This window comes from Cupressus sempervirens, chromosome 7 (assembly GCF_028749045.1).
Source record: "Cupressus sempervirens isolate cs-2001-9-10 chromosome 7, ASM2874904v1, whole genome shotgun sequence".
NCBI classification, from domain to species: Eukaryota; Viridiplantae; Streptophyta; class Pinopsida; order Cupressales; family Cupressaceae; genus Cupressus; species Cupressus sempervirens.
Genome location: NC_143124.1, coordinates 757,195,419 through 757,206,086, shown reverse-complemented (window position 1 = coordinate 757,206,086; position 10,668 = coordinate 757,195,419). Strand labels below are relative to the sequence as shown.

The 10,668-nt window shown below is 36.8% G+C and overlaps 1 protein-coding gene across 7 annotated transcripts in view; it reads right to left on the bottom strand.

The window, feature by feature from the left end:
* Positions 1-2,138: 2,138 nt before the first annotated feature.
* Positions 2,139-10,668, bottom strand: part of LOC149549490 (protein MID1-COMPLEMENTING ACTIVITY 1-like) — a 54,546-nt gene continuing 46,016 nt past the window's right edge. For all 7 annotated transcript variants that reach the window (XR_016354093.1, XM_089792862.1, XM_089792859.1 and 4 more), the window contains 3 exons: positions 4,817-4,923; positions 2,770-2,863; positions 2,139-2,660 (listed from right to left, as the gene is read on the bottom strand). Coding sequence is in view for 6 of the 7 variants with exons in the window: in XM_089792862.1 (XP_089648988.1) it covers positions 2,608-2,660; positions 2,770-2,863; positions 4,817-4,923 (254 nt within the window). In the remaining variant the exon portion in view is untranslated. The remainder of the gene's footprint in view (positions 2,661-2,769; positions 2,864-4,816; positions 4,924-10,668) is intronic.

Genomic DNA, 10,668 nt, shown 5'->3' with positions numbered 1-10,668 from the left:
GGTAGAGAAGGTTGACTAGTGCATTGGATAAAAGATTCTCATGATATTGGTAGTCCTCCAAGGGCTATTAGAGATAATTCCATATCATCTACATAATTTCCAATAGTAGAGAGTCGGTCTTTTAAATTAGAATTTTTTGAGAAATGGGGTGAGATTGTATCTCCATCATCCATTTTGATGTTTATGAGTTGATAGTTTAAGGTAAGCAACCTACTAGCATTGTTTATCTCATACGTATTTTGAAAAGTTTTGAACACTCCATAAACAGTTGTTAATTTTGCTATGGATGGAAGAATGTGGCCTTTAACTGCATCAATGATTGTTTGCTTAGCATTATTATTACTCCTTTTCCATGTTTTCTCTGTTTCGTCTTCAAGCATTTTCTTGTCTTCTTCTATGAATGAATCCAATTCAAGTTCTTGAAGCATTGCTATAATTCAAATCTTCCATGAAATGAAATTTGAAACGCCTTCCAGTCTATCCTCAACTCTAATACTATTTGCCATATTGTTCTGTTGAATGGTGAAAATATTTCAGTGATCTTGAAGCAAATATCACGGTTTAATACTTTATCTACCAACTTGGCTCTGATACCATGTTAAGGAATAAGATATGTGGTAGAGTTTAACCTTTGATTCTATTGTCTGATTACTGTGAATGTGGATGCTTACAAAATCTTCTACTCTGCCATGGTACAGTAGCAGAGGTATATGATGCTTCAGGATTTACTCTAATATGTTATTCTTATGTTCAAACTACACAATGAATGGTACTAATATTGTCCTTGTTAATTGCAGGTGTATGCATATGCAGATCGCTAGTAATAATGAGTGTATTGATATGTTTCTACTGATCCACATAATTCTATATATATATATATAGACATGACTCTATGTGCCCTTTGGGCCCGTAGGTTCATGCCTCTACATGAGGCACCCTTTACAAACCTTAACCATTCCATGTTAAGGAATAAGATCTGTGGTAGAGTTTAACCTTTGATTCTATTGTCTGATTACTGTGAATGTGGATGCTTACAAAATCTTCTATTCTGCAATAGTACAGTAGAAGAGGTATATGATGCTTCAGGATTACTCTGACATATTATTCTTGTGTTCAAACTATAAAATAAATGATACTGATATTGTCCTCGTTTATTGCAGGTGTATGTATATGCAGATCGCTAGAAATAACATGTGCATTGATATGTTTCTAGCGATATATATATATGGGGGGAAAGGACAAGTCTCATGTAGAGACATGACTCTACATGCCCTTTGGGCCCATAGGGTCGTGCCCCAACATGAGGCACCATTTACAAACCTTAACTAACAAACCATTAACTATAATCATGATTACTGATGGCATATTGAAGGCGCCTGATTTGCATCTGCTATGACTGATATATTCATAATAGTATTTGTAGATCATGTGCGACTGTAAAGTCATACACAATCCTCAGTCATGATTAAAGTATGTGCAGATCGTATGTTGTGTTTACACAATTTGATCGATTGGCATCATAGCTTTGATTGATCCCTATCAAGATCAGACTGAACCATCTGAATAATTAGTTTATACTGCTATGCAAACATGTGTGTGTGTGTGTGTGTGTGTGGATATACAAGTGTACATGCAAGTATAGATTCAACTTCCTGAGCAATAATCAGACATTAAATATCCAACTGATGCTACACATTCAACACACATGCTAAACAACATTTCATTGGAAAGATATTGTCCATTAAAATAACACATTGCTAATCAGACTGAGATACATTGATTATAGAAGAATGTAGCAATGTTTAGACCCAAGTATGTGCATTTCAGTTGATGTTTGCACATTTTATACGATGGAGTGTTTTATTTTACTGAAAACACTAAGCAATATTCAGAAACAAATATATAAAAAGAAGACAATGTAGACAAAACAAAGGAATTCGTTGACACTAATGCAGCTTGATATCTACATCACTAGAATTTGTTCCAATAAGTAGACTCATTACTTTAATATTCTAATCCTTCAAAAACATGTAGGTTATTTTAACTTTATTCTGCTTCTGTATTGTAATCCCCATAATAATAATGGAGTTATGATAACCAATAAAAGAGTATAGTTCATTAGCTATATTTCAAAAAGGTACAGAAAATCACACGTAGTTCTATAAATCAATGTAATATCTTGACACAAAATCTCTGTATACAGAATTCTTCCTAGTATTCTACCCAAAGCCTACAAAACATTATTTACAGAAAGGGGACGAGACTCTAAGAAGCCGTATGATAACCTAGACCCTGCCCAAACAATCCAAGAATGTCCTGGTAAGAGAAATGCTCGAAGGAACAAAATACTAATGATACAAATTTTAATAGTTTTCTATTTATTGCCCAGCCTTAGAAATGTCATTATTTGTCTGATACATGTATACAGATTTGGAATTTCCTGGAAAAAAAACATTTTTTAAGTAAACCAATGAACTACCAGCACCAGAATGTACACATCGTTTGTTCAGCTGAAAGAGCTCTAATATGCCAGAAAATTCACAAGTGCTTTCTGGATCAGTTAACCATATTGGATCGAGCTTTATGAGATGGGTAGTGAGGATAATATCATGATTCCATTTGCTGGGAAGGTGGTGGACTCATTTTTCTCTTGTAGGAATCTGTGAAACCACAATAGTAAGACCCCAATAGGTGTCTGGTTTCTTACAGAAACTTGTAATTTCACGACATGAATGGAAGCAAGAAATCATTAAGAGCTTTGCAACTTACCATCCAGTCCCCGGCATTCAATTTCCCGCCACTCTTGAACCAGTGCACAGCAGCAGCAAGTGATGTGCGTTAAGAAGTCGTCACACATGCCTCCCTACAAAAATGCAGCAAGTAAAAAGCAGAATAAATGATTTAAATTCAAAAAGGACAACATTTACTGTTAAGAGACTAAACCAATTTCCTAGGAAAGCCTGATGCCTTGAAAGGTATGAAGTCATATTGCTTGTCAATTTGTGTTGGAAAAAAAGCAAAGTCCAGTCTGAAAGAAAACACGTCTTCAGAATTATACAATTTATCATTTCAATTTAATCAGAAAATCAAGCTACTAAATTTATTTCAAGCCATGCATGTCTGAGTATGGACTGTCAAATTATGAAACTGTCCAATGACTCATTAAACCAATTTTACTTTCCTTGACAATACCTTGCTAAGTGGATAACTAAGGTAATACTGGGACTAACAAATTTTACCTTCTTTGATAATACTTTGCTACTCAGATAACTGTGGTAATATAGGGCTAATACATGAACCAAATCCTGAATCTATTTATTGGATAAGAAGCCAGTGTAGGCTGGCTCACTATGCAGTACTGCAAAGCGTCGCATACTAATTTTAGATGTTCAGCCACACATGTCTAAAGTATGACTACTGTCTTTGAAAGCAAGTAAATGTAAAAATATGATTTGGGTACTAGTTTAGGCCAGGATGGCCTGGGGTTCCCTCAGGGATCAGCTTGGGCGCTCTGGACTCTGGAGTACGTAGGGTGCCCAAGCCACACCTTGGAGGAAACCTAAGGGATTCAGCATCAAAAAAAGAACACTATGTGCTCCCTTTGGATGAAAATCTGGATTTCTGAAAATATAAATCTTCTTGATGTTGGGCATCTCTTTGAATCTGCTCTAGAACACAAACCTACAGGAATCCGGGATAATTGCCACAACAGATACTTTGATGGATATTTGATAGAGTATTTGTTGCTACAGGCAGCCACTGCTCTGTTGAATGTTAATATGAAACTGTTCTGCTGACCTGACAAAGATAATGCCTGCTACAACAAAATTTGATACTGCATAAAATACAAAGATAATGCCTAGCCACTAATCAAAATACAATTGCTGTAGATTGAAAGCATGAATATCAATTTCACTGCACTACCGCTAAGAAATGAATGAAGCGCGATTGCTACTTATGAATAAAATAATTCTCTTCAGCACTCTGAATTCAATGAAATAAATGTGGACACATGGACACACACAAATTATGAAACTATATATTTATAGTTTTTAATTTTATAATGACGAGTATTTACTATTCTTGTATATTTTAATTTTTAATACATACATAAATATGTGTGTAGACAGAGGGAGAGATATCTGCACAGCAGCCCGGGGAAAAACAAATACACTAAATTGCATACCTGAACTTTGAACCCCTTACAAAAATGGAGCTTAGCTGTTTTCATATTGTAAACTCGCAAATGGCCGCTTCAATTACTCAATAGTTTCTTCAATAGTACATTACAACTAGAAATTGTGTGCTGTTAAAGTTGAATCACAGCCTGATAAGAGCAAGTAGATTTCCGCAATCCATGAGAGATCAATTGCAAAAATATCCACACAATCGAACCCAGCCAGAAGCAGCTTGCAATTGATTGCAACCCGATGTTAATGTTGAATAGTGGTGGTAGTTTAATGTTAATGGTAGCAATGATAATATATGCAGATTTAGTTTAAATTTTGATATGAGATGAAATTGTGTCTCCGTGCTCATGACTATAACTAGGCAGACTCTACCAGCCAATAGCTATGTTGGAATTCAACCCCTTCCTAAAATTCAACTAGGAGTTTGATGTTACCAGGCGATATGTGCTGGTGTAAACTGTTTTTTTAAGGATGTCTGCCTTTCATTAATATCTTTCAGGGACTCTGAAAAGCTTATGTTCTTAATAACTTAGTTTCAGTTTATCCAAGAGCTTCTTCTTTGATAAATGAATTCAATACAAAAAATGAGAAGGACTTTACTATTTAGATAAGAAAAGAAGATTTACCGCAATGTTCAACGATTTTCTCAGCTTTCGACGGATGCAGCATGTATAACAGCAGCAACCAAATACAAGTGAATATGTCATCAGGTCATTGCATGCCTGCTCTGGAGCTGTTAAAACAGGAAAAGTGTCACGGGCATAATTTTTATCATCTAACAAAGCATTTAACATAGAATGTAGTGCATTTAACTATAAATCCGAACTGATGTCTGGAACTGCAATGAGGCACTACCAAAAAATGCTTTTAAAATAGCAATTGCAATTGAGTCATTAAACAAAACATGATTCTATCAAAAACACCAATATGGTCATCACATCTAGAACACACAATAAATTGATTACTACATTGAACCCCATAAAAGAAAAGATGTTACTAGAGGAGGAATGTTTATTAAAAATAGACTAAGCCAGGGGCATATTTTCAGAAGCATTTTTTAGAGTTGCCATGCAGACCTAGTCTAATGCAGCAGCATTTCTAAAATTAGAAATGAAATAATACTATTAGCATTCATAGGTTCCCAATGGAAATAGATTTACACACAATAAAGACGGCAAAGGAAATAACAATTAAGCAAGTACCAAACTGGAAGAAATGAACAGTACAAACAAAAATGCTGCTAACTTTTACCAAGAGAATAAAACCCAAAAAAATAAGTCACAAGGGAATGGCAATATAATATTCGTGAGAAAGAACGCTCCTCAAGAAATGCAGCTGTCAACAACCAAAATATTTAATCATCTATCATAACCAAGAAGGATCTGTGCCGGGAATAAGAACTTGAATCATCTCCCAAAATAGTTAGTAACTCTGCATTATAAAGAACAATATTGTGATCACCAGTGGCTGGGCTGATAAAAACCCAGGAAACTGGTTCTTGAAGTAAAAGAGTACTCATTGTTTTCCTTGAATTCAGGACCGAAAGCCTCTTGGAAGAGGTATTTATTGCTATAGGAACTGGAATCAGGGCACAAGTGTCCAGCTGTCAACTTGTTCCAGTTAAGTATTTTGACGGTGCAAGCTGGTCCCTAATTAGCACAAAGGGACTCGATAGGTCTTAGACTGTGTTTGTCATGTGTCAAGGGAGGCTGTAAAACGCTCTAGACAACTATGAAACAGAAATTGAACAGATGAAGAAATAAACTAGTAGGCTACGCCCAGAAGAATCTTCTTGTACCAATGCCAATGGGATCAGCTGCAGTAATAGCATTCTTGCTTGCCAAGTCCTTAAATGCTTATTATTTTTCACAGTACAGAGAGCTTGTTTGTTGCAATTAACAACCTGCTTGAAAAACATTATAAAAGTAGCTTGCAACTCCCTTCACCTATAAAAGATATTGTTCAATGTTTATAATATGATTTATCACTATATAGTGTAGAGAGCGTCAAATTAATAGGATGGGTCATTATCAACAATTGGATATAAGGAGAAAACTCATGTCTTGGCCAGCTTCAAATTGGACATGGTGGACCTCACTGTTAACAAGGGCACTGAGAACCTCATTGACACCTCCCCTATGACTGCCGCCTCCCCCATGTACAGACTTCTAAAGACACCTCCACCTCGTCCCCCAGTAACCCCACCATTGAAGGCAAAAAAATCCTTGAAGACCTCCCTAGTCCCACACCTGTGCAGGCGGTGCCCAATAGGAAGGATACTGTCAATTGTCAGAGTTGCGGTCAGCTTGAGGAAGATCTGAAGGGCCTCAGGAAGGATGTTGAAAAAATGAATGGCATGATCTAGGAGCTGGATGAGAGCTTCACCACTCTCGCGGATTTCTTTGTCAAGGTGGTACATTTGGCAGCTACCACCCTTCATCTCCTGCAGCAGGAGAAGGAGAAAGGCACGGATGATGGAGATGAGGGCAGCTCCAAGGATCTTTACAGATTCCTTTCTGATAATTGGCTGCGGATGCTGTTATCAAATTCGCTCTCCTCGGAGACTAGGGGGAAATAAGGGTTCACTTTTGGATCTTGTTTTTTTGTTCTGTTATGTTATGATGATCTCTTGGCCCTGCATGGCCTTTGAAAACTTTTTTAATCTGTTTATTATGGTAAATACTAATATTGGTAGTTTTTGAACTTCCAGTAGTTTGCTGAACATTAAGACTTTCTGTTTCCACTGGTCTTTTAAGTTTATTAGCTCTATTTGACTGGGTATGATCTTTTGATTGATGTTTTCTATGTTGAAGAAGGGTATAGGCAAATGTGCTGGTTCTTCCTGCTGTTAATCTGCTGACAGAGGCTCTACCTCTTTCTTGTGTTTCTTGGGCCAGCCACCCTATTTTTGGTTGCTTTTAATATCAAAAACAATTGGATATAAAAAAATTACAGGAAGAAATCTCGTGGGCTAGTTTAATTTGATGTAATAAATATCTGAACTTCCAAAAATTATGCTTTGTAATGTTAAACATCTTAATTTAAACTCTCTAGAATGCCTCTCAGTAAAACTGTACCTAGTTTGTACTTGGTCTGTCTCGGTCTGCCCTGGTTCGACCTGGAGGAACTAGCCTGCCAGGTATGTAACCCAGGTGGAACCCATTTGCAAACCAAGACTAGGGCCAAGGACTGTTTCGAAATTAGCCTGGTTTGGAGGGATAGGGAGAGAACTGGATAACTTAAATTTGGATGAAGTATCCTAGAAACAGAATTCAAAATACTGGAGTGCAAGATTACTCAAGATGCATATTTGGTTTGGAGGGCTAGGGGAAGAACTGGGTAACTTAAATTTGGATGAAGTATCCTAGAAACAGAATTCAAAATACTGGAGTGCAAGATTACTCAAGATGCATATTCGTTACATAACTGAGAAATCGCCTTCAATGTGAACATAAGGGTCAATCAAACTGCAACCTAAAAGCTCTAGCAACATCAACCAGATCCTGCCAAATGATTTAAGTGAACCTTCTGAAGCATCTGCAGATCTGTTAAAGACTGTTTAAGGTCAAACATCAATTGTTAAAAACCACAATCATGAAAACCAGAGGACCACCTCTACAAAGCTGATAGCTAATAGCCAGTAATAGGATATTATCATACCATGTTGTGTGTAAAATGGAGCACGACCATCATCAATATGTGGAATATATATGCAACAGTTGACCTAAGGAACTATTCAATTTCATTAATGCATAGGCAAAAAGGCTGAATTGTATGACACCAGTACGTATACAAATCTGATGAAGGTTGTTTGAAGAAAAGAATTCATACTAGAGCCTTTCAGTAGTAACTTAAAACAGAAGACATAAAACTCTTACAACATAATCATGATAACTATCTTTGTAAGTTATAACCCTAATCAGATGGCAGATTTTAAAGGATAAAATACACAACATGCAGAGTTGAAACACTTCGAGCTACTTATTGATAATGATCAGAAATTCCATCAAAGCTGTAGTGACGTAAAACGGTATTATTAGATGTGATCCAACATTGCATTGAAACTGGCCATATGATCAGAAATTCCATCAAAACTATGGTGATGTAAAAAAGCATTATCAAATTTACTCCAAAATGGCATTAGAATTTGACCATACACTAGCTTTTCTAGTGGCCCCCTTATTGCCTTTTTGAGACTAGAGTCAGCATCCTTATGGAGCCAGTTGTTATAGAAGTGTCTTTTGCCTGAAGTCCATGTATATTGACGTGGAAACTTGTCAAATTTTCATATAAAGAGTATTTCCTTCCTTTGGGTATTGCCGAAAGGCCAAAAATACAACCTAACGCTTGTGTTTATGTTTTGTGCACTAGAAATAAGCTTCAAGGTCATAAGGATACTACTTGTTGTAGTGAAATTTTTTATGTTTTACATGTTTTCAGAATGCCAAGTTTTTCTGAGGATAATTCATTTGCCAATTGATTTGCCCTTAGGCTTCCACAGACATTTCAGACTTCAACTAATCTGGTCTTGTGACATATGAACTAATTCTGTTGTGTGTAACAGATGAAAATTCATAACTTTGTAATTTTCTGATGTATGGATGGTGGACAGATGTTCAGACATCAAGAAATATAAATAGGTATCTGATTTATCAGTACTCTATATATAAATATGTTTCTTCTATCAAAATGTTTCACTTGATTTCCCATTTCTTGTTTCTGCCATAGGGCAAAGGCATGTATATTGTCTTTGGAGGAAACCTAGCTCAGCCAATGAACTGTCTTCTATCTCTGTGGTGAATCTGCTAATTTATCTCTAATTGGGGACAACATGACTTCTGCACTCATCCTGTCTGTACCCAGGGCTTTATACGGATGTAAGGAGAAGGTGGCAGCTTTCACTTCCTCCAATGAGAAGGGCTCCAATAACATCAAGTTGTCTTCAGGGAAGTTCTCGATGGGGACATTTCCTATCTCTTTCTCTGTCAGTTTCCATTAGCCTTCCCCATCTTTAATTACAGTGATTTTGTTGGAAGATCTCCAAGCTTTGGTTGAAGCATGAAAGAGTTTTGCATTCGAGTCCACTTCTGCAATCCACATTTCTCTAGATTTGTCTCTCCAATATAGTTCCTCACTTTTCAAGATTTCCAACTTTCTGAGAGTTCTCTTTGGCAAATTCTTTGTTTGTCATACCAAACATCATCACTTTTTGCATTAATGGACTCCAAATCTTCTTCCAGACTGAGTTTTTATGTGAAGATGTTTTTGAAATATTTCTTATTCCAAACTTTGATTTTGCTTTTCAGACAGTGAATATTTTTACCAATGTGAAACTAGGAGATCTGGAAAATTTCCTTTCCTCCCACCAAGTTTTCAACGGACTAGTGAAATCAGGATCTCTCCACTACATGCTCAAAAACTTGAAGTACTTTTTACGGATTGAAAGTTCCTGCTCCAAGTTGAAAAGAATAGGAAGATGACCTGAACCCACCTGCAGAATAATGGTAGATAATAAAGATAGAAAACTAGTCATCTAGTGTTCACCCACAAAGACTGTATCCAGTCTCTCTGAAATCTCTGAGAAGTTTAATCTTATGTTTGTCCAGGTAAATTGTCTGTGTTTTGGAATAACATCTACCACTCCATTGGCAGGGATGAATTCTTTGAAATCCTCCATGATTTTAGAGCTTTTTTTAGGCCACCTGCTTTCTCGTCAATATCTAGAAGAGCATTTGAGTTTCCCCAAAAAATAATTCTCAATTTATTGAAGCAATGTGATCCATGATCTCTTTCCAGGCCCTCGCTTTATCGTCAGTCTTTGTAGGCCCATACAAATTGAGAAGTCAGAAATCTAATTAAGTGCCCAAAACTGTAATATGGCAAGCCATCCAATGATCATTCGATGCTATTGGGTGAATTTGTGTAGTGTTAGGATTCCATGAGACTCTTGAAGACCCTCTTGCGTCCTGAAAGACTCCTTCCCATATGGAGCAGAATTTAACGAGTCTAATGCTGTCACTGCAAAGCTTGGTCCCTTGGAATAAAATAATGTCAAGTGAGAGTTTACCAAAAGCCCTTTTGACCAAGTGTCTTTTGTCTCTTGACATTCCAAGAAAGAATCTTCATTGCCTCCCAAGGGAGAAGCCACCTCCCTTAGTCTTCTTGAGGAAATCCAGAACACTAACAATGCCTTTTTTTTGTGGCTCTTTCTTCCCTGACTTGTTTATTGCTCCTTCTATCTCGGTTCCTTTCGCTCTTCCTAGCAGGATATTAGCAGATTCGCTGATGCATCTTGGATCCAAATTATCTAATACGTCTCCTTTCCCATCTACATCAACCGAACCATATTGAAACTATCATCAGAGTCCAAGGAGGCTTTTCCTTCTTCTAACTGTGTGGCATTACAATCCACCATTACACTCTGTCATCTCTATTCCTTGTACAGATTGTGCCATGGGCTTTTCCATTGTTTTGGCGG